Source organism: Fundulus heteroclitus, chromosome 1 (assembly GCF_011125445.2).
Source record: "Fundulus heteroclitus isolate FHET01 chromosome 1, MU-UCD_Fhet_4.1, whole genome shotgun sequence".
Classification (NCBI taxonomy): domain Eukaryota; kingdom Metazoa; phylum Chordata; class Actinopteri; order Cyprinodontiformes; family Fundulidae; genus Fundulus; species Fundulus heteroclitus.
Window position 1 is genome coordinate 34,933,066 of NC_046361.1, and position 25,289 is coordinate 34,958,354.

The 25,289-nt window shown below is 40.4% G+C and overlaps 1 protein-coding gene across 1 annotated transcript in view; it reads right to left on the reverse strand.

Moving 5' to 3' along the window:
• The window catches only part of syt6a (synaptotagmin VIa), a gene marked incomplete in the record, with an annotated part of 140,035 nt that overhangs the window by 38,253 nt on the left and 76,493 nt on the right, over positions 1-25,289 (reverse strand). Inside the window, 5 exon segments of the mRNA XM_036141708.1 lie at positions 449-599; positions 3,613-3,784; positions 4,714-4,834; positions 17,375-17,936; positions 21,652-22,045. Coding sequence (XP_035997601.1) covers positions 449-599; positions 3,613-3,784; positions 4,714-4,834; positions 17,375-17,936; positions 21,652-22,045 — 1,400 coding nt within the window.

The window sequence follows — 25,289 nt, forward strand, 5'->3', positions numbered from 1 at the left end:
AAGGCTACTTGCAATGCAAAATAAAGCTAGTAATTTACATTTCTCTGACAGACAGGACAATATAACATGTTCTCACAAATATTGGCAAAGTCTTCTGCTGTTATTATGTAGCAACTTAATTATGAATGTGTCACCAGAGCACTTTTTGTGCAATAAATGCCACCGCCGCTGTATTTCAAACATTTTATACCGGCGTATGAATACGTTTCTGCTGATCGGTGGAAAGATCCAATTAAGGCGCCATTGTGCAGTTACTGATAAAAATAGTGGCAAATAAAATAACTCTCTGATGCACAACACATGACGTGCATAAATACTAAATGATACTTTTTAGCTTGACATGTACCAGATAGTGGAAATCTGTCCACCAATGGGCCTTGATCTGAGAAATGGAGAGCTCCACTCCCCCATAAAACACTTCATTTAAAATTCCTGTGATCTTACTCACCTCCTTCTCAGACTTCTTGGACTCCAGGAGAGGATGCCAGTGTGCGATGGGTTTCCGTGGATAAGCCAGCATTTCATTCCAGTGGTCCCTGCCAAGTCCCTCAGCGTGGCTTCCAACCCTCATCACACCAATGATCTCATTATGACCCACCCTGCGGAGGCACGAGCACATAATGCTATGAATAAATCTGTCTTAACTTGATGCAACATCTTATATGTGCCATTTTTTTTATATATAATTGCATGGGGCCATTTTGTAATCAAAGAAGACACAATGCTGATTGCCCGTCCCCTTTCAACTGATGCAGCTGGTTGTCTCTGTGGCATTTAGACTGACTCGCTTCGGAGGTTTTATAGCTTCTCTTTCTTAACAATTTAGTAAATAGTGGATGAATGTAGATTGTCTTTTTTTCTTTTAAAAACACCCTACATTATAAAGACCACATAATAAGGCCTTTTCACGACGGCAGGCTGTAAATAACACATAAAGGGTAAGGTATCTAATTCTGCAGGTATCCACTCCTTTTTACAACAAAGGACCAGGAAAAGAAAAATACCCACAAGCTGACCTTTAACATGCATGCTCTCATTCTGTCAGCTGTCTGCACTCCAACCATTCTTTGGACAGAGTCACATTCTATAAACACAAAACGCCACACCGTGCCGCTTCTGCTCTTTTCTTTATCCGGAGTATCTCATTTTAGTGTTTGAGATGCTAAATTGGAATTACCAACCCAACTCTCTTTTTAATTACGCCTATTCGTTGTGCTCTACTCAAGATTTTCTGGTCTATTATAATTTATTTACTCAATGTGATGTTGTTTTCATATAGTGCAGTGAAAAATAGTTGCAGCTTAAAGATTTATTTTGTTTTTTGTTAAACGTAAATGTTTAAGGTTCCATCCATCCATGTCATAGTTTGGGTTTTGTTTTGTTTTAGTTTTGGACTTTTCTTCATTTAGCCTGTCTCTACTCTGTCACCAGCCACTAACCAATCAGTTCAGTCCACTTCTAGTCACCACCCTTCCTTAGATCAGTTCCACCTGTCACCAGTAAATAGTCACACATTCACTTCCTTTCTTATACCCACCTCAATCTACTCTTTGCTGCCAGATTATTTTGAGCCTCTGGTGGGTCTAATCCAGCGTTTTCTGTTTCCCTGCCTACCTGTGATCTGACCTGGTTTCGTCTCCCGATTACCTGAGCCTGCCTGATCCCTGTCGTACCTGATTACCTGCCTGGTACCTGTCCTGTTTTCTGTCTCTGGGTTCTCTGAGCCTGCCTAGTCCTTGTCGGACCCGTTTTGCCTGCCTGTTACCGGACCTGTATCTGTGCCCTGACTCTGGCCTTGGATTCTGATTAGGACTGTTTTGGATTTCTGATCTCCTGGCTCTGACTCTGGATGGGCTCTCAGTTTTCGGACTCTGGTAATCCCTTTTTGATCCTCCTGCCTGATGCTGTAATCTCGTTTTTCGGCTCTGTGCTCACTTCTGCAGTCTTTTATATTATCTGTTTCGTCTGGCTGAATTCTGGGTCCTCAGTTCTCGATCATTGCAATCCAGAGATCGGGTTGTGGGCCAACACACTCAGGAGGGAAACCCAAACATCTCTCTCCCTGTCGGCATTCTCCAGCTCATTCTGGAAGATCCCAAGTACCGGACTACAAGGCACACTTAAAATTCTTAGATTTTCTCAAAAATTGATGGTGTGCTTTATAATCGGGTGAGCCTTACATATTATTACCATACTTGTTGTGCTTACTGACTGATTTTATGCGGTACAATGTGCTCAACAATCTGTCAAAATGTGTAAGTATGATTTTGGTTAGCAACGAAGCCGCTCCGCTCACTGGATATTCTGGGATTTACGGTAAACTGTGTCACCACGCGATTGGCCCCATAAAAGGACCTCTGAGCTGTCTACAAGACTGCCTGACTGTAATGTCTAAACTAGAAATGTTTTTATGTAAGGCAGCCTGCGCCCCGGGGTCACGCTAGCAACAATAAACCAAGTGAGTTAATTCAATATTACATTGAAGTTTATTTTGGCTTTATGTTAGAAACAGGGCAGTGTAGTCCAACTACTCTGTCCTCCCAGCAGAGACGGATAGCTCTCCCTCTCCGGAGAGAGCTGTGTACGCGAAGGGACGGAGTGATTTTACAGACTTGGTAACAATATTTAATGCGCCTTATAATCCGGTGCGCCTTATACGTGAACATAGACACATAAAGCGCACCAAATTTACCATACTTCCAAAAAATATGGTAGTTCCCAGGCCAGATGGGATTTATAGTTCCTCCAGCAAGTTCTGGGTATACCTTGGGGTCTCCTCCTGGTGGGACATGCCCAGAGAACCCACAAAGGGAGGCGCCCAGAGGGCATCCTGATCAAATGTCTGGACCAGTTCAGTGTCCAATGTATCTATAAATAATGGCTTTCACTATCATTTGCTGGAGTCCCAATGACACAAAATTGCTTTGAAATGTCTCCAAAAGCAACACATCATGTTTTGGAGATATTTTGACAGATTAAAAATTTTTAAGACAAGTTGTATTTAGGTGATATCTTGATACTACCGTTCCGGTAGTAGAAATGAACCAAAAAAAACGGGGCTAATCACAGTTAATTGATGATTTGTGTGTCCTGTGTTTGTCCATCATCCTTGTACAGGTCTAGGGTCAAAAACGTGCAGCTAACACCTCTGTAGACCCGACGCATCATGCATGCAACCCCTTCTTGGTTGAAAATGTATATATTTATATTTACAAGAGACATTTATATTTACCTTTTTGTAAATTGTACTTAAAAGTCAAACTTCTTGTTGCATGAAGCAACTCAGCGATTAATGCTGATGCATTCTAATTGATATTTCTATTTTTTTTTTTTTTTTTTACATATGGCCAGACGGGTTCAGATAGATTGGCTTTTGTTACAGAGTAAATGAAATAATTTGTAACTGCATGTTGTATTTATGCAGGTTATTGTTGTCCAACATTAAAATGTCTTTGATGTTCTAAAACATTTAAGTTTATCAAAAATAGGAGACACGTGTAAGAGGCAAGTATTTTCTGGCAACCATAATCTTCTTAGTCCCCCCCCCCTCCCCAAATTATTATTTGTCAAGCAAAATTTTAATTCATGACTTAAGCTCTTGAATTAACGTACAAATCATAGTCCATCACAGAGATGTGCAAGCTGACGTGGTCCATACTGTCTGGAGGGATGTCAAAGATGATGGCCTCGTTGTAGGTGGGATTCAGGGTGTTCTTTTTAATGCTCGTCTTCTTCTTTTTCAAACGTCTGCCGTCACAAATGAGCGACACTTTGACATACGGATCTAATGGTGAGAAGATAAAGAACAAGGGAAGAAAAAAAAAACCTAATTAAAATTCATCGTGTTTGTACATCCTCCTAGTTGTTCATCTCATTCCCACCCCGGCGGAGCAGTAACGATCCAATTTAGGGCATTGTTTGAAAAAGACAAGAGTTAAATGTCTGCCGTCAGCAAAGAAACATCCCTTCTGGACTTGATAAACTAGTGCATGAGTGTTTCTACTTGAACAGGGAAGCAATGCTGGAGGACCTGGCATCAGTAACGTGCATCAAAGTGACTCATCGCCCGCGCGTAAACAAAATGGATGTGACGCCAAAGATAGCTTCCAAATAGCATCAGCGAGAAAGCTCCCCGAATGCTGATTTCACTCTTCATTTGTGAGCGATAAATCTCTGCCTGCCGTCCATCAAGCCAAGTTTTAGTCATTTGTAAGCTGCTCCGGATACATAAACAGTTGGCTATGCTGGGAGGCACAAAACAATAGATTTGGGTTTACAATGAACAGACTGAAATAATGGCAGACAGCAAAAGCTCTGACAACTAAGGGAATTAAAAACTGTGAGTCACATCAAAACTGTGAAATGTCATTAAATGTGTGAGGAAGAAAGCGCCACATTCATTCTGAATAACACCTGAACTCTGGCATTTAAAGCCTAATAAATGTCACCTCTTACAAGTGATATCCCAATAGAGAGGTAGGATGGCACTCTATTAAAATAGCAGACCGCCTGCAACTATTTGCTGACAAAGTTTTAATCTTGCAGGTGCAGGGTGTTAATAGCTGCTGAAATAATCCGAATTCACCGACGCGGACCATCTTCCGAGGCTTCTTCATTCTCTCTGACATGCATACAAATGGGTATTATGAGGAGGATCATTCATTTTGACTCGCTGTCATTGTGAGTGAATCATACAGAGAGAAGGCGACTCACCAGAGTACCCGGTGATGTCCATGGCCTTGAGGTTCCTGCACTTGATGACGGTTAGTGTGAGTCTGCCTGCGGTAGGCAGGTAGCACAGTGAGAACATGATCTCCCCAAGGTCAACGCTTTCCTTTCAGAACACAGACAGGAAAAAAAAAAATCAAATAACAGTTTTACATCCAGCCCTGAGATTTCAGCCCACAGTGAACGATTTTATAATGTATTCGGAGACTCCTTTTAAAGACTGTGTTTTGAGTAAAGTTTTGTCCAAATTTTTAACTCTTAATTCAAAAAGTTACTGTTTAACAGCCTCTCAACATTCAGCATTTACGGTGCCCTTTAAAAAAAAAAGAAACACTGCATTGCCGTTAACTGTTACAAACATAAACTTCAATATATCATTTTGGGGGGATTTTATGTGATATACCAACACAAAGCAACAGAAAACTGTGAAGTAAAAGGAAAATGATGAATGGTTTTCCACATAAAAAAAACAGAACGTAGAGTGTGGTGTGTATTTGTATCAGGCACCGGGCTTTCCGACACCTCAAGCTATAATCCAGTTCAATCATTCGCCTTCAGAAGGAAAATTTGAATGCACCTGCGTGTAATTTAAACTCGGTATGGATGCAGCTGTTCTGTGAGGTCTTTTTTTTTTAAAAGAGAATTAGCGAGCAAACAACATATGGAAACCATGAAGCACATCACAAATCTGCCCTTATTGGAAAAGTGGGAAGAACGCCATTGTTGGGGAAAATACACAAAAACTCCTGGCTGTGTATTGCCAAACCCATCCACTGCAAGTATGTGAAACATAGCGCTTTGATCAGAAAGGATAAAAATGTAACTTTTTGGATAACATGCAGAGTCTTCTGTGTGGAATAAAAAGCTTTGCCTATCAGCTTAAACACAAGGTGAACCGTAGCAGATGATCAGTGCTACACACATTCGCTAGAATGACCTAATAAGAGTGCAGTCCTAATTCTAACAGAAGAATAAGATTAATGATTAAGTTTATAAAAACTTTATTGTCCACCAATGTGGAAAATTGTCTTCAGTTTCACTAAAAAACACACATTATCCATACAACAGTCATACCATCAGTTGCAAAAGTTGGAAATTGTTGTTTAGAAATGTTCTCTGTTTGGTTTGACTAAGTTTGAGCTATTTTGCAAACAAGAAAAAAAAATCAAGTTTTCACTTGAAGACAACTACAAGATAAATGGAGATTTACTGTACATTTCTGCTTTGATCTAGGTATCAAAATCAAACAGACTGTAATAAAGTGGTCAGCTTTGGATAACTTTATCATGATTCAAATATATTGTTTGCCATAGATGGAATAACTTTTACTCTTATGTTTTAAATAAAAGCAATTTAGTGACGCTTTACATTTTTGAGTTAAAAAAAAGAAGAAAAAATTGCAATTTCATTCATGATCGACCGTGGGGTACAACAGTCAGTCATTTTGATTTTGATGAGGAGCCAAATGCAGGCAGGAACATTGGTTTTATTAACAACCCAGGAGACAGGACCACAATAGTGACTGCAACAGCATGCCATAGCCTATGTAGGAGCAATGAAACCAAAAAGTATTTATGGGTAGTTTGAATACTGAATGCTACACAGTTCAGTAAATTATCAGATTAGGAACAGCTGTGAGAGACTTGGAAGCTGAGGCATTGGAGGGAGAGGAGTAATACTATCAGTTCACTGAAACAAAAGAGGCTAGAAATGGACCAGAATGACCAAACCTGGACCAAACTCCTACAGATCCTGATTTGAAATACCGCATGGATTTAGAGAATCTGCAACACAGATCTCAGACAGATATTATTATTAGCTGTAGGGAGAAAGCTTGAGGCACATAGGTGGAGTTAGGCCACGCCCCTTTTGTTAGTGCAAGCTGGATGTGTTTTAATGTCATCTGGTTTCTGAAGATTGATCCATCTAATGTACATGATGAAATGGGACGTAAAGAGTGAATTATTTGAGGAGTTTAATGTATCAAAAACATTAATCAATAATTATCAGATTTATCAACAAAAAAATTACATAATTATAAAAATTTGCTGCTTTTTTTGATAGAGATGTCAAATTTAAATCCAACACAAAATGAAGAAAGATGCCTATTAATTTAAAATTAGGGGTTTAACATCAATCTGAATTTCCTAAGCTTATATCAGTTTTGACTCACTGAACAAGAACAATACTGTTAATTATGAATCCTTGTTTGTTTGTCTTAATACCTTAATAACTTACATTAATATCGTCTATGTGCAAAGTTAAGGTTCCCACAAAAAGGTGTTTGTGTTTACTGTGAAATTACAATCTAAAAGGTGCTGAAGATGTGTTAATAGTTAGTTAGATGTTAAATCAGAAAAAATGTGTTCAACATTTTTAGGTGACTCTTCTAGCTTTTTGAAAAGAAGGACAATGTGTTAGATTATGATTAGGTAATTAACGAATCATCAGTTTAATTAATGATACCATCTTAATAATAACTTGTGATGAATTATCCAACGGAATTATGTTTCTATAACCTCTAAGGAAACTGCATTGCACCAGACACAGGCTGCATAATACCTGCATGTGTTTGCATGTACTCAGAAACAGAAGCAGCACTGTCACTTCTGCAGACTGATGACATCTGAACAGCTTCAACCTCATTAATTGAGATATTACCAATTTAAAGCGTTATTTTTGACTGATTTGCATCCAGTATGAAAAATGCACCACTGTTGTAACACTTAAAAGTGACGTGAAGGTAACGATAACAACACAATAAGGCTTGTTTGTTTGTTTTGCGCTCAGATTAAGTTATACAGAAAAGTTAGCAAAGGAGGAGCATAATGGGACTTGAATTTGGCAATTATCTTTTAATCTAAAAAGGCAAAATCTGAACACACAAAGATTTAGCAAATATGCCCGGTGGCAGGGTAGGATCAGATTTATTTATGGAGTCGAAAAAGCTGTTGCTCCACTTGCTCCATTGGTCAGGCACATGTGGCTGCCATAACGAGTGATAAAAAAGCCTAAGGGTGCAACACTAAAACCAGACACCTAGAACAGACAGCTGCGCTTTAAGCCTTCAAGGCAATTCAGCTGAGAATGTGAAATCTATGGTTTAATCTAACCAATTATGCAGCTAATCGAGGGTGAAATGTGCTTAAGACAATGGACGTTTAGGATTTTTGCCTTCTACTATCTAAATACTAGCTCTATTTATAACACTAACTTTGACTTTAGAGAGGTCCTCCGGGAGTTCCCACTGAGCTAATAGTATTAAGTGGAATGAGTGTCCTGATATGTGTTGTATGTGGGCTCTTAGCCCCATCAACACTACTAAGGTCGCACAGAGCCCTGATCACACTCAATGAGCTTGGGAAGAACTCCAGTGATTGGCAAATCCCCAGGCCGCCTGTCTGAGTGCTGCAGTCTTAACGCCACACATGCAGCTGCAATCCGGATTTCTCTGCTGCGGAAGTGTGGGAAGGCTCACAAATAATGTGGGAGCACAGCAAATTATGTCAGGAGCCATTAAAGCATAAAGTGGCACTTTGATTGTCTGCGTAGAATTATGTCCTGTTTTCGAGGGATGACGGTAGCATCTGCACTGCATGAATCTTTTTTTTTTTTTATTAGCAAAACCAGGTTAATGTATTTTAAGGCGCTCACGCACAAGAAATATGACGCTGAATAGAGATCATGACATTTTTGCTTTGATCAGGGTGACAAGTTTCAGCAAAACAAGTGGGCGGGAGGAACATTAAGGTAACAGCTTTAACGTAATAAAGGATGTTGCTTATAGTCATGAGATAATTACATGTTTGGTTGGTATACATGCAGAATAGAGAAGTTAGAAAGTTCACAACAATGAAATTCCAGCTTTGTTGATGGAATCTGGTATGCTGTTAAACAGCGGAAGATGTTTAACAGATGAAATATAAAAGATGGCATTGCCTTCCATCCAAAGATGGAGTGTAATAGTGAAAGACAAGCTGAAGTCGACACAAAGACGTCTTTTACTCTCTGAATGTGGTTGAAGAACTGTTAGGGCTGATAAAACATGCTAAAATCTTGCTTTATATTATGTTTGGTGGAAGCATGCATGCTAAAATGTCAAAAACTTAAAAGACAATCTTGGACAATCTTGTCATGATTTAGAGGTTTTTGGATAGTTTTTTTTCCAAACTGTTTAGCATTCTTTAATTCTTAATATTAATATTATTCTTTTATCTTTCTAATTTACTTTTATGTTTTAAACTTTGTCAGTTCTTCGTCTTGAGTCGCTTGTTTGTGCTTCCCTTGTGTTTCGTTTTCCCTGTATATGTGTTCAGTCTTTTACTCTCCGACATAGCCACCTTCCAATTAAGTTTATTCAGTCCACCTGTTGCCTTCTCATCACACTCATGTCTCCCACCTGTTTTCCCTCCTATTTAGGCTTCTCATTTCCTACTGTTACCTAGCCCACTCATAGGCTGTTTGTTACCATGCTGGTTTTGTTAAGCTCTTCTGTCAACCTTAACTTTTTCAGTGTCATGTGATAGACCAATGCAAAGTTGCACATGATGGTGAAGTGGAAGGAAAATGTAATTGTTTTTAAAAACGTTCACAAATAAAAATGTTTGTGTTCAGCCCTTTTATCTCTGATACCCCTCAATTAATTCAGAAGTCACCTTATTAGTAAATGGAGTCAACTTTTGTGTATTTTAATCTCTCTATAAGTACAGCTGTACTGTTAAACCATCATATGTTTGTTGGAGAAGGTTCACTGAGAACAAAACTGAATTGTTTAGTCTCTATACAAAATTGCCAGGAGTACAGAGAGATTCAGTGTAAAGTGAAGCCAATGGTAGTTAAGGACAAGCAAAGGGTATACAGTGACTTTTATGATAGGAGACTTTTAGGATAAGGAGAGTACAGGTTGTTGAGGCAGATAGACAGAGATGGGAAGGGTGTTCAGCAGGTTAGGATGATTAAGGTTCCAGATGGAAATGTACTGACAGGTGCAACAAGTTGGATAGGAAGATGGAACGAGTACTTTCAATAGCTGATGAACGAGGAAAATGAGAGAGATCAAAGAGCAGAAGTAATTACTTTTGTAGATCAGGAAGCTGTAAAGACTAATAAGCATGAAGTAAGGAAGGCAAAGAAAAAGATGAAGAGCGAAAAGGCAGCTGGTCCTGATGAAATACCCGTGGACGTATGGAAGTGTCTAGCAGAGACAGCAGTAGAGTTTGTGACTAGGCTGTTTAATGAGATCTTAGAAAGTGAGAAGATGCCTGAGGAATGGAGAAGTGTGCTGGTACCGATTTTCAAAAACAAGGGAGATGTGCAGAGTTGTGATAACTTGAACTGCAGAAGAACAAACGGTATGACTTATACTATGAAGTTATGGGAAAAGTAGTGGAAACCAGAACTGAGGCCAGAAGTGAGCTTCTGTGAGCATCAGTTTAGTTTCATGCCAAGAAGAAAAAAGCACCACAGATGCTGTGTTTGCTTTTGGAAATCTTGATGGGGAAGTGCAGAGAGGGTGGGGAAACGCTGCATTGTGTCTTTGTAGATCTAGAGAAACCATATGACAGGAGACAGGAGCTGTATGACAGTGGTGAGGTGTGCTGTAGGTGCGACAGGAGTTAAAAGTTGAAGTAAAACACGAGGTGGTGCTGCGCGCCTCAGTCTTTACCGCATCCATCTAGATTTTGACTTCTGAACCGTGAACGTTTGCCGCATGTCTTCCTCTGGTCAGTTTTAATGATTTGACTTGAAAGCAATTCAGTAATCTAGCAGCCATTAAGCATGTCAACATCATGTCTGAGTAATTTTTGAGTCCTGTGTTTTTGTTTTGGAGCCAGCTATTGAAATACATCCAAAAAATCACTACATGGAATAGTTAATATTGGCACTCTACTAGTGTTCTTTCATTCATTAAAAGCTTTAATAATAAAAAAAAAAAACAATTGACCTGGTGCACAAAGATTATTCTTGGAGTGGTTTGCCTGTGATTATGGAAATCCAAAGGTGTCACAATTTGATATATGAAAAAAAACTTAAACTTTAATTATAATCATATTTTGATTATATACTTCATTCATGAATTTAATTAACACTAAATGTACAATTTTATTTGTAAACAGTTACAAATGTGTACACAAATCCATGTGTCATGATTTACTGGAATAATTATTAACCTGCAAAAAAGACACCCTACAAAAAGCAAAATGGCAAAAGTCAGGAGGATCAATAATAAGAAAAAATAATGTAAAAATCAATGACAAAACATCAGCAATAAGTAATAAAAACCAGGATGTTTAAATACAGAGAGAGGTGTGGAGAAAAGTGAGGCAGAAAATAAGTTAAAGTGATGAGGAGGAGATGAGGAACTGCTAAGTCTATCTATCTATCTATCTATCTATCTATCTATCTATCTATCTATCTATCTATCTATCTATCTATCTATCTATCTATCTATCTATCTATCTATCTATCTATCTATCTATCTATCTATCTATCTATCTATCTATCTATGTGTGTGTGTGTGTGTGTCCTTTGCAAACATAAATGAAAGGGAATTTGTGACCTACTAGTATTGATCATGTACCTTTGACATTTGGAGCTCTATTTAAGTCCTATGAATAATTAAAAATGAAGCCGGGATCTGCATCATATCCGTGTGACCTTTATGAGCTGTCAGAAGCACATGTTAGCACTAGCAGCAATAGAAAAATGAAAAATAAAGTGAATATTAAAACAACTATACAGACTTGAATATCCTGTAACAGTTTTAAATCAATGTTTTTTTTAGAGAGGGCTTAAACATATATAGTTGCTAAATCTAAGTTATTAGTTCCCTTTACATTTTTATTCTGCTTAATTTTATTCTTGTAATGCCTTTATTAATTAAATAAATGTGACCTTTGTTAGTCACCTCTATACTTTGTTTTGAACAACAACATGGGACAAATTGCTTGAAATAAATTTGAAATCAATTCCTTGAAATCAATTTGTATCCATCCTCTGCAGCACCCGTAATTCTGGTCTTGAAGGTTGAGGTCATTAGTAAATGTCTCCAACTGATCAGCGATTCCAAGAGTGCAGACTTGGCCATCTTTTAAGATATTTTTCACTCATTAAGTCTTACACCGTTTTAAATCAAGCAGCAATTACATTTGCTTTTTGTTTCAACTGAACCCCCACCATCGGGGTGCATTCTTCGCGTTACCTATCTTGGAGTTGATGGGAGCAAGGCATTTTGTCAGAAAATCAATCGGGGGTTCAATTAAGTTAGTGTGCCAAGAAAGGCTGCCTGCTTTTTTGCCCACAAAGCAATAATGTTGAGATTATTGAACAACCCCTGAAGAAGTTCAACAACTGGAGCGAGGGGAGCTGTCAGATAATGGTACCCTGTGGAGGTGATAAAGTGACAAGGGCTCTCAGGCGCCTAATGTGCTGCCAACAACAAGTAAACATGTCATTCTTGAAAATGGCCTCTTAAAATTGTTAAGAAGTAACAAAACTGATTTTAAAAGTTATGAGTGTAACAGCCCCCCCATTATTATTGGTGCCTCAAGTAAAGAACTGAAAAAAGCTTTTATCCGCTGGAAAATAAATTTAAAAAATCCAATCGATTCATTTGAGCACATTTAAGAGAGAGAAAGAGAGAGAGAGAGAGAGAGAGAGAGAGAGTAGCCTGGCTAGCCAGACTGAATAACACGGCGCGTAAGTCAGTCTGGTAAGGCACAATTACCCTCCGGCCAAAAACTGACCGGACCAATCACAAGCAGGCATCAGGACTTTATGATGCGTCATTCTGAGCGGCTGAATTACCCATAATGCAGCAGCGCTTTTCTGCTACCATAACAGTCAAGATACACGTGGAAATATTTCTTGCTTGGTGCTTCAGAAGATTCAGGAAGTGCATGTGAGTACACCGTGTATCGTCTGATTTTTTTAGACAAAAGCAGCAAAAGTTGTTCACTGGAGAGTTTGCTCGATTGCATGACATGTTTCACGGACTACAAATTGAAAAAACAGAGCGTGTCGCTTGGAGTTTTTTGTGTCACACCCGTAGTTATCCGATTAGTGCTAACCTGATGATGCTAACCCTGTTAGTCCTCGCCATTGAAATCAAGCTCTACCAGCTCCTTACCATACTGATACGCAGTGTATACGGCGTGAGTCAGTCTGGCTGGCCAGGCTAGAGGGAAGAGTCCTTTTGGGTGATTACCTATTCAGGAGTTGCCACAGCGAATCATTACAAGTTAGATCACACAGAATTGGTATCGTTGCACACTGGAAGCCCTTCCTGATGCAATCAGGATTCAAACTAAATTAAAGTCAGAGATTTACACCACTATATCATGGAGGGACTATTTTGAGCATAATTAATCAATAGAAAAATAAAATCCTACATTCAGAAATAATCTTTGAGTCAGGAAATGTCTCCAGTAAAATAGCTACTACCCTAAACTCGGTCACATTATCAGTAAAAGCTTTAATTAAGAGGTTTGAAATTAGCATTTGATTGGGAGGCACACCAGCAAAAAGCATGTTGAGTCCTACCATTACAAATGTAAAGACGGATTTTGCTAAATGCTACTGGGACATAAAGTGGAATCCGGTGCTTTGCTCAGATGACACAAATGGTGCGTTCAGACCAAACGGGATTTGATTGTCAACTTGGACGCCGGTGTAGAACGTCAGTAAAGTGTGGACAGACTGGTCTGAAGTGAGTTGGGAGGAGCTACCCTGTTCTTTTCCTCAAATGCGGGAAAATATTTACCGTGTTAAATGTTTTGATAACTCACTAATCCTCCTCCAGGCAAGGTCCTTTACTGTCTCTGTAGTGGTAATAGCATGGGTACAAATGGCGACAATGAATTTGTCCTCCGTTGTCGACTTTTTATGGTCCTACCACGGTTAGGAAATTCGCCACTACGTAACATAGCAGAGTCCAAAAGTTCTGATTTTGCAACTCTGGCGTCTGCCGCTTGGACTCTCAGACGCTTAAAAGCACCGCAGGACCTCTCCACGATCCTAGAGGCATGTCCAACATAGACTTTGCATATAAACCAGATTCCCCTGATGCTGAAAACGTGTTCGGTTCGAACGTACCATAAGACTGAGCAACAAACACTCCAGGATCTGTGATGCTATGCATCCTTTTTCTAGTCCAGACACACCGGGAATTGTTAGAATTCCTGTTTTCATGATATCTTCGACATGTCAGGATTTAATCTGGAGGCTTTTGCCATTAAACCCTACAGTGCTCAATACTGGGACTTTCAGAATGATACAATTGACCATAACCAACACAGACATTGTGCACTAGACAAGATTTCAACCCTCTTCCATAGGCATGGCAGCCTCTAGACCTAAATCTGTATTATATGTAAAACAGAACTTGATGTCCTGTTGGTTTTGAGGGATTGTACAGGGAATCAATTAGTGTGGTATCCCTAGTTTTGTAAAAAAAAAATTAATTAATTTGTTATTGTGTAATTTTCCGTCCCACAGTGAATAAATGTACTCAAAGTAGAGTTTGTATTTTTCTATATATTGTGTTAGTTTATGGCACTAAAAGGATTTCAACACATCTTCATCCACGAGGCTAATAAGCTGGAAAGGTACTGTTTATTGCATTTCTGAAAATAGATTGCATGGAATGTTGCACTCAGTTGAACTCAGTAGTAAGAAATGAGCGGTGTCACAAAGCACTAATGATGTCATTTCAAGCAGAGAGGAGGATCAGGCAATTGGGAAAAATATTTAAAAGCTCAGTTTGTGATGGGGAGATGTCTCTTTTTTGCAATAATGTGCAACAATCATGAGTCTGGGGCATGCTGTCAAAGTATTACATCTACAGTGAAAAGTTTAAGGATGCAACAGCAGAAGCCTTGTTTGCAACGGATGGATAAAATGCAGTATTTTTAAATGTAAAGTGAAATACAAAGTGTACTATATTTATCTTAACAGCCTTGATAATGGAGCGTAAACTAGCTTTTATTGTAACCAATTCAAGAAGCCCAACATAGCTCCAATAACTCAGTGTCCTTGTGCTTCTCTGCTCAGCTTTAGAATGACTGGTGGTAAAAATGAACTTAAAAAGTGAAAGGAAGGAATGATGTACTACTAAACCAAACTACTGTCAGAAATGAACTTTAATATGCATATACATTTGATAATGTACCCTTTTCACTTTGGTTTAAAACTCAAGGCTGACTTTGGCTTCATGGTGAAACAAATAGCTTTGGCACCTGGTTCATTTGTGACTTAAGATCAGCTCTGGCTTAGGCTTGGGTGGCTAACTTTGAGTTAGGAGGGGTATGTCTACCCTGCATTCCTGGTCTAGTGGATGAGCTGGAGGCTATGGCTTGGTGGGCTTCGTGTGTGGGGGCAAGGTTGGGACAGAGAAGGATGTGGGATTGAAAGGGAAATGAACGGTTTGTGTTATGTCCAGGTGGACAGTAAGAGTTTGAAGGCTGGAGGCACCTATCAAACCTCTGTGGTATCTGCGGTTCTTGCTGGTCTAGCATATCTCTGGGTCCAGGGTTTCTAGCAGTGGGCTCACTTCTTTGGGCAGGCCCAGGTTCTCCCAGACTCCCACCCACCTAGGGGATTGGCTGCTATATGTGTAATCCCTTCTGGTGTCTTTTTGGATCTCTGGAGTGTCCCTGGCCTCGGTCAGCACTGTACTGGTTTGGGCACAGGCAGGACAGGAGGGGGACAGTTGGCTTAGCTGGTCCCAAGACTGGATTTGTGCTGATGCCTTGGCTCCCTTCCCCTCCTTCCTAACATATGCAACACCACAGATCAGGAGGGTCTTTATATGTGGGACGATGGACCTTGCAAGCATGGGGGTACCCCCATGCAGCACCCCCTCTGCAACACTGGGCCCTGTCCTGGACCTCAATGTTAATGCACTAGAGTCACTAAGGGCTGTAGGATTGTGTTGGGGGAGACTGCTATCAGCAAGCAGTGGGTTTTTGTACACTCCAGCCACAACACCAGTTTCAATGCACTATAGACATACACATCTGCATTCACCACAGCATTTTGCATTTACGTTATAGGAGTGGTTTCCCCCTTTGGTGGGGTATTGTTAGTGTGGGAACACATCCCTGAACAATGGGCTCCTGTAAGGAGGTCATGTCTGGCTGGCCTTGGCCTGGGGGCTGCTGCTCCAGTGCTTAGCTGACAACATTTCTGTGTGTGTGTGGCATATAGCTGCCCTGGGGTGATGCCTTGTCTCCATCCACCTGGGGCTGCTGGGGCCTCCTGGAGCCGGGTCCACCCGTCCTTTGCTGCTCTTGGGTGCTTCTCAGGCCTTTTAGCGTTCTGGCCAGTCTTACAACTGTGTACCTCCAGGTGACTCGCTCAAATGCACCTGCTCAACTCAAACTCCTTTATTTCTACACATACACTCACTGGCGCACGGGCACACAAATGACCCCGATGGTTGAAGGTCATACAAAGGTTACCAGTACATCAATGTGGCCTGCCCACTTTGATGCTGGATTCAATAAAGTCAATCACGCAAGGAGGATACCATCTTGACATGTCGTTTTTATAGAGCTAAACTGCCCTCACACACGTAGACAACTAGCTTTTTTTTTTTTAAACCAGAAATGCTGCAACTGCATCAAAATTTAAAAAAAACTTTGACGTTTAGTTGACTCTGGACTCTTTTTGGCAGTGGTTAAAAACTTTCTTTTTTAAACAGGCCTTTTGTTGAGTGTTTATTTTAATTGTGATTTTATCCCATTTTTAAAAATTTTATTTTGATTGTTGTTTTATTGGTTTTATGTACAGCGCTTTGTGAATGCTTTGGCTGTGAACGGTGCTTCATAAATACACTTTACTTACTTATTTACAAAAATAGTACTGAAGGAACCGAAGAGTATTTATGTGTGGGAATCTCTGATCTTTTAAACCAACTATACTTTGGTTAAATTCCAATTCTTCTTTTGAAAAAATGCTTCAGTCTTTTATTAGAAATAAAACTACGTAATAAAGTAATTAAAATACTGTTTTTGTCCGCCTTCTAGATGCAGTGTCCCTTGCATAAATTCTAGACATCCCCCATATTTTCCACAGTTGGTCACATTTCAGCAACATTAAAAGCCTGGGCCGTTCAAGGGAAAAGGGGGCTAATACTGAATTTGTTTGAACTTTTTGGCCACCAAGAAACTGACACAGAACATCACCCCGTGCACCAACCCAGCAGTGAAAAAATGATGGTGGCTGTGTCATGCTGTGGAGATGCTTTTCTTCAGCAGGGATGGTGAAGCTGGTCGGGCTGGATTCAAAGATGAAATCAGCTAAATTAAAAGTCAGTCCTGGAAAAAAAAAAAGCCAATGGAGGCAGCAAAAGACTTGAGAAATCTTAAGACAATGAAGTTGGGATAGTACATGATAAAGAGTGGAAAGATTCAAGGGGTATGAATAAAATACTGCATGGCGTCCGTTTTAGTAATTTAAAATATAATCTAAAAGGTGAAGCCTGATGATGGACTGGGGACCTGTCTAGGATGTGCCTCGCCTGTCATCCAGTAACTGCTGGGGCCCTATCTGATCCTGTGAGGATAAGCGGGAAGATACAATGCACTGAAGGACGGACGAAAACATCTAAAAAGAGGAAACAGAAAAAAAAAAAGCTGATTCTTACACTTGTAGCGTACTGGATGTCCCTCCATATGTTCGTCTCCCTCGACAGGTCCGACAGCTCGAACAAATTCTCCAGCACCACTTCCCCGATCATATCGTGTCGAGAAAATCGGTCAAAGTCAAAGACGCTCATGTGGAGCTTCCTGACGGGCAGCTCGTCGTAAGGCACGGGAAACTGGAAGCTCTCACTGAACGTGGGGTTGAGCGTCTTCCGGTGGACGCGGGTCTGGAACTTCTTGCGGTCGGGTAGCAGGTAGACCTTCACGTAAGGGTCAGAGGTACCGCACAGGTCCTTGGCCGGTAGGTCCACCGCCCTGAGAATATTGACGAGCAACGCCTCGTTTTCATAGTCGTACTTGAGCGAGAAATTAATCCTGCCGCAGTTTTTTTCGCCGCCGTTCCTGGAGGAGTCTTCTGACTCCGAGGCCTTTTGCTGGTAGAGCTCCGGTTGGATGCGCCCCAGGCTGGTGGGCTTCTCGTCCCTGTCCACCATGTAGTCATTTCCCAGGTCTAAACTGCCCACCTGCATCTGCCTGGGGAGGTGCCGTTTGAATGAGTTGTGCCTGAAGAGACATAGAAGAGTAGATCAAGTTTGTATTAAAAAAAAAGCTGCAGTGAGGGAGTAGAGAATTACCATGGGATTTCTTTTTATTTTTTATTTGTAATTAACCGGCTCAGACACACTTGTGTTGACAAAGAGCAGAGGATTGTTTTTCACCCTTAGCAACAGACTCTAACAAGCCTCACAACTCGGATATCTCTAACGGAAAGAAAATCTAAATATACAGAGCAATTATACATAGTATAACCACGTTTCTTTGATTCAATCACATACAGCAGACATTTTAATTAACTTTCTCCCACCAACGTGAAATGCACTTACAGCTGCTGTTAGTTAACACACTCATTTCTATTTTTACCTCTGTCCCAATTTCACAGGAGTCCGTTTGGTCCCTGATTTAAGCTTTAAAGGTCTGAAACGAGGTGCTTGTCACAAGTTTACATACACGCAACATTTATTTTTGTCTTATTTCTGAAATTGTTCAATTATTTAATCGTTCTGTTTGGGTGTGGCATGATTTTACAACAACTAACTAAATTTTAAAATAAATTGTTGCACATCTTGGAATTTATACTGAATGTATATTTAATCAAATCAGGCTCGTATTCAATAAATTAGAATATGCATTTCTAAGAGGCTTGTTTGTCAGGTTAAAAGTACATAAAAAAACACGATCTTTAAGCTGGTATAAAAAATACTTTCATTAAGCCCCCATTTCTGCATGAAAAATGTAGCTTTTTTTCCCCCCTTGGTCTGATTATTCTATTATTCAATCTTAAAAGCTGTGTTTTCCTAAGCTGTAGGGGGGGGGGAATAAAAGCTTTAAAACATCAGCAGTCTGTGTCAAACCGCAGTCATATTCAATAAATTAGATTCAATTTGAAAGGTTCATTTATTTCAGTAATTCAGTTCACGTTTTTTCCACCTTCAGCTATTGAAAAGACACCCTTTCAGATCAGAATTTTGCATCAGACCACTCAGGAGCTACCAAACCCTTCATAAACTGGAAGATTCCTGAACTGTCCACAGCAGAGTGAGTCTAACACCAACATGGAAATGATGCAGACCAAGATGAAGCCCTCGTTCAGAATTCAACAACAGCAAGCTTAAATGTAATACTAACTAGCCAAATGTCTAGAGATGTCTAGACAAATGTCTAGAGAAAGGCTTAATGATCAGACAAGACAAATATCGAGCACTCTAGTGGCAAGAAAAAATGTCTGCTGATGTCACAAGCAAGCTTTGAGACTTTTGATCACTGTCAAACATGGTGCCGGTTACATCATGGTGATGGTTTGTTTCTGGTGTATAGAACCAAGTGTATGGCCCAGTAGATATGAAGGACTACCTCTAAATTTAGGATTTTTCTCTTCCAGTTACCTGCTACATCATGGTTGGCAAACAGATGATCCAACAGGACAAAGATTGTGAACACCAATCGAAACTAGATTTCTATTGCATAAAGCAGGCAAACATTAGGCCTGTTGAATGACCCAACCTTTATCCTAATGAAAATGTGTCCATTAAAGGAGCAATAAGTAAGATATTTACTGTAAAATTAACCTAAATCATTTTCATCTGCCTGGTTGTCAGTAACATTCCCTAAAAGCAATCGGTCCTCTCCATTAACAATGTCTTAGTCACGTTCTTCTCCTTTGAAACCTAGCGGTACGGTCCGGAACTTCTTCGGTGCAGGATGCAGCCCGTGTTTACTTCCTGGTTTCTGAGCCAATCATATGAGAGTTCCTAGGGTTCGCATCTAATTACCTGCTTTATACAAATTTTCATTTCACGATTTCATAAATGTTTTCACAAACACTTTCACAAACGTCACAATTTATACTCCTTTTTAGTTGGCCTTTTGTATCGTTTGAGTGATGGGTGTCCTCTTTCCAATCAGAAACAAACTTGTTGGTTGAATAAAAATAATTAAAACATTTTGTCTGCCAGGGATATTAATAATTTTGAGCTAAACTGTACAAGGTTGTGCTGGAACTGCAGCACAGCTACTTGCTACAGGAAGTTAGGAAACTTGAAGTTTCACACTTGTGAGTGATTACTTCAGCGGTAATCACTCACAGTTCATAATCTTGATTTTTGCCAATTGTCAAGTTTGGGCTGTTGGTGTAACTGTGTCTGGAGGTTATCCAGTGTGTTGTGTTTTTAAGAATGTATGTTTAATATTGGTGGGTATTAACCACGGTATTAAAGTTCCTAATACAATGAATCAAAGAAGGCACTGACCAATCTTAGTTATTATAAATAGTTTGTTTTTTACCGCAGCATTCTTTCATAATACATGAAAAGGCTCAAATTACATTTTTTTTTATTATAACCACATTTTTCATTGTGAGTTTATGTTGCTTCAGAAAAGGTTGAATTTATTTTAAGGCTTTTTACACATCTTCACTGAGGGTTTTATTAAGCTTGGAACGCGTTGTAAAAGAAGCTTAATGAAGAAAAAGTGATATTGGCTTCTTAACCTGCTGCAAACACACAGCAAAGTGCTTCTGGTGCAACATATGTTTGTGCACTCCGTTTCATTAATTAGCTGGAGGACTCATATCAGCTTTATGAGAATGACCTACAGAGAGTTGTGGCTGAATTGTGTTCAACAATCACTATATATATTAAATTTATCTCCGCACAACCAATTCGGTTTGAAAATGTAATTCTCTCATTATATTGGAGCTATTCGGCGACTGCTCTGCGAAACTGTGTTACAGCTCGAGGTTATTTCTGATTTGCATAATTTATGCTCTATATTGGTTTTAAAGGAGTGTCTACAGTGCATGTTGTGACTTCTGCATTCATAACCAGCATGCGTCCCTAAGCAGATTTACATATGCGCTGCAAAAATGGAACCAAAAGTAAGTACATTTTTCTTGAGCAGCAGATAAACAGGATGATCTGCTTGTCAAGACTTGATGCAATCCACTGGGTTTCCTTAGATAGGAATTATTTTTGACCAATGTATATAATCTGACCCAGTCTGTATAATCTGATTGAATTTGATTTTGGAAAGTGCCTTGAGATGACATGTTTCATGAATTGCAGCTATATAAATAAAATTGGATTCAATTCAATTGCCAACGGAATAGGATTTTTACACGTAACTCATCTTATTTCAAGTGCAGTATATCTAATTATCTTATTTTAAGGGTAAAATACTAATTCCATTGGCAGATCATCTCAACAAGTGGGATCATATTTCTCCAATTTTAGCTTCCCTTCATTGGCTTCCTGTTTAATTAAGAATAGAATTTAAGTCCTGCTGGAGGTTTTCCTTCCCGTTAATGGGGAGTTTTTCTTCCCACTGTTGCTTCATGCTTGCTCAGTATGAGGGATTGCAGCAAAGCCATGTACAATGCAGACGACTCTCCCTGTAGGCTCTACGGTTCCCCAGGAGTGAATGCTGCTTGTCGGGACTTTGATGCAATCAACTGGTTCCCTTATATAGGAAATTTTTGACCAATCTGTATAACATGATTGAACTTGACTTTGTAAAGTGCCTCGAGATGACATGTTTCATGAATTGGCGCTATATAGATAAAATTGAATTGAATTGAATCTCAATTACCTGCTCAAATCAAGGGCAAATACTCTAATCTCAAGAAAATTGCACTCAGTTTATAGTTCCCTTTTTTTGCAGTGTGGACGAAACACACCTGACAGCCTCGTGTGTTATGGGGTTTCCGTGCGCGTGTGTGACCAACCGTGTGGAGGAGGCCGGCTCAGTGGTCTGTCTCTGCATGCGCTGCGTGCGACGCAGGAAGTGCTCCCTCATGGAGAGCTGCACGTCGGCGGGGATGTCGGGGGAAGTGCGGCTTATCTTCACGGCCGCCTCCAGGAAGCCCATGGAGCCCGCGGGGTCTTTCACCTTCTCCGTCGCCATGGTGACCACTGGCTGCTGGGGACTGGGCGGCGGGGGGGTGGACGGCTGTCGCGGGCAGTGCTGCGGGCCACAGGCCAGGCTGAGAGACGGGCTCGGGAACTGGGCCTTGCTCCGCCAAGGCACCCAGCAGAGCTTCCAGGAGACTAACGTGAGGAGGCCCAGCAGAGCGAGGCCGCAAACAAGAAACACGGCGAGCACGAGGCCAAAGGAAGCGTCTGGTGGCGAGCCGCGGGGACCAGGAGCGGTGCATCGCACAATATGGACAAACAGATGGTGATTACAAGGGTGAGAGAGGACACAGAGAAAGAAAGAGAGTCTATTAGAACATGGTTTCTGACACGGTCTGCTGCTGCATCGGTGCGTTCTACATGACACTGATAGCTTTGTGTAAGTACAGAGCGAGGCGTGCCTCATAAATATTTAAAACAACCCACCATTAGTCAGATCAGCCAAGGGATAAGCAATGTAAACAGTTTAAATCCAAGCCTGCTCTTATTTTCCAGCTACAGCAGTGTTCTTTGAGTTGTTATTGGCTGTAGATGTGATATTTCAAACGCAGTACATCATTAACAAAAACAAACAAATTCAGCGTTAAAATAACCAGCATGCTAAAAAAAACACCAAAAACAATCTCTGGTAATTGTAGTGATGAGAAACAAAATGAAGTCACGGTCAAAATCTGTGAATATCCTTCACCTGAGCAGCATACAAGGAGCTGAACATATACCAAGAATGCTGTCAAGCACCCTGCAGGGATTCACAACGAGCGAAGGACAAAATCCACAGGGAAGTGTACTCAGCCTAAGAGTGCCGCCTTTATTCCTTTAAATAAACATTACACTCAGCACCTGTGGCTTCTGGAGTGTCTGCTTCACACGCTCTTCACAGGGGATTGAAACTCCACTGTCAAAAATTTGCTTCAGCGTTCATTTTTGATTGCTCTGTTTTATCCGCAATTACACGCAGGGGAGAGTTTTAGTGGCCTCCCAGAGGATACTTGAACTCCTCCTCGTCGCAAAATGCAGCAGAGAGGGAGCGAAAGGCGGCACAGAGGCACGAGAGGATGGCTCTGACTCGACCTTTTCTCACCAAAACTCAAATATGAGCACTGACATGAGCAGAAACCTGCTGCTGACGTTCTTCCAGGTTGGATCACATGTTTAGGTTACAGCCGATTATTGGTAAGGATCACATGGGCACTGCTATAATTTGACCGAATATTAAACCAACACACGACACAATATTGGTGCAGATTTGTGTCACAATATTAAGACAATTAAAGCTATAGTAGCATTAAGCACTAACAAACAGACACACCGTGTGCTATTCCTTAGGTCCCTTTTATTTATGCTTCACCCATTCATTCTCTATATCCGCCTATCCAAGCAGGGTCGAGGGGCACAGGACAAACAACCATGCATGCATTCATTCACAGATAAGTACTACTTTGAAAGATGAATTTACCGAACACTTTTTGGCCTGTGGGAGAAAGCCTTAGTACCCAGAGAGAACGCATGCATGCACAGGGAGAACATGCAAGCTCCATGCAGAAAGAGAAACTCTGGAGCGGGATTGCAACCCAGGACTTTTTTTCCTGCAACAATGCCACCAACTGCCCCGCTGTTCAGACCCCTTTACCCTTTTACTAATGCTGCAATGAAAACAGGAACTCTGAGAAGGATGCAGGCAGTCATTTACTTCAATTTATTTCACTTGTTTTGTCATTAATGTTTGCCTGTGCAAATTCTCAGTTATCTGGGTCATCGCAACAGCAAACGGGCTTAAATGGGAGGCGACCGGACCTTCGCTCATTTAAGCCAAACTAACAACAGCATTTGCAACTCTATTCCTAAACAGTCTGTGGAGTCTGCATGCTCTCACAGCGAATAATTGCATTTTCTCTGGTTGACTGCAGGAAAGGTATTTTTTGGAAAACTATAACATAATTAAACCTTGATCTACCCTTAAATGAGTAACCACCCTATGCATTCACAATGTTGTGTAATATAGCATTAAAAAAATATGTTGGTGATCAAAGAAAATTCAAAGTGTAAACGAACTGTCTCTATACACTGCAGTCCTGTACAAAAATGCAACAAAGGGTGGATCCAACATTTTGTGGAAGAGACGTAGGTTGGTTATTTGTAAAATAAACTGGATAAAGGGCACCCACCAGCCCTGGTTTGTCACTGGAACCACCTTTCTGGGGAAACCCCCTGAAGAAAGTTCAATCTACTGGCTTTCTTTGGTTGAAAACTTTTCTTTATGATTGGATAGAACTGAACTTTTTTTGTTATTGAACTGAGATGGAAGCATAAATGCTGTGACTGAAATGAATAGACAAAATGTAAAAGGATTTTAACTTATTTTTTAATAATTATATATGGTTGTTATATGCTTGTGTAAATAAACTGGATAAGTGCAAAAAAGGATAAGTGCATATTTCCACAGATGAATAGCAATTCATTTGCATAAATACATTTAGAAAAAATCCTAAGGTGCTAGATAAAAGAAGTGATGTGAAAGTACAAAGCTTTAGAGTGAAGATACGTAAGGACATCATTTTAATGGATTTAAAGAAGTAACTCATCTAATTTGACAGTAAGCTACTTTTTAATTTTTTTCCATCTCAATATGCCTAAATTTATGGGATTGAGTGTGCAGAATTTGAGCTAATTGGAAAGTCCTTTAAGGAAACTTTTTGGCTTAGCCATGCAACGGGCCGGATTTCAAGTCTCAGGGATTTATCCCTGAGGAGGATTTCTCAGCTATCCGCGGCCCTGTCCTCCACATGTCATGTGGAATTTCACACTGCTCTCCACAAAGCTTCATCCGGACTGGACTGTCGCTCGCAGTCTTCATCCTTTGGTCACAGCAAATCGAAGCTGATCCCAGGCTGTGCTCTCAGACACGCTGCCGTACGTCTCAGTCTTTCACTACAAAAATGTGTTGACGGGTTGGGAATTCTATTTGAGCATGTAATTCCTCCTAGTTTTACTGGTTTTCTGCTGCGGAGACGTGGTTGACACATATCCTGCCAGACACTGAACGGTGTATGACAGACACAACCAGAAAAACAACCCAACCCCGATTTATAGCCTGAACCTCAGTCATGGCGGAGCCATTAATGCATTTTGTCACACCTGCTATTCGGCGTGTTTACATATGAACTGTTTAAATGTCTTCAAGCTGACGTGATCAAAGCATGGCGGATGCGCCGTTAACTTTAGAAGTCCCTGTTTGCACTGGATGTACAAACACCCCTCGACTTGATTATTGTGCTACAGAACAAACACGATTCTCAAGCATGTTTGCTATGATTGCCTAGATCCATGGAAATGCAACTGTGCACCAGACACTGTGGCAGTTCAGGTTCCATTTAATGGGAAGGATCATTTGTGTGTGCTCACATTTGAATGCATCTGAGTTTGAACTTTGATGCTGCAGCTCGAGTGCTGA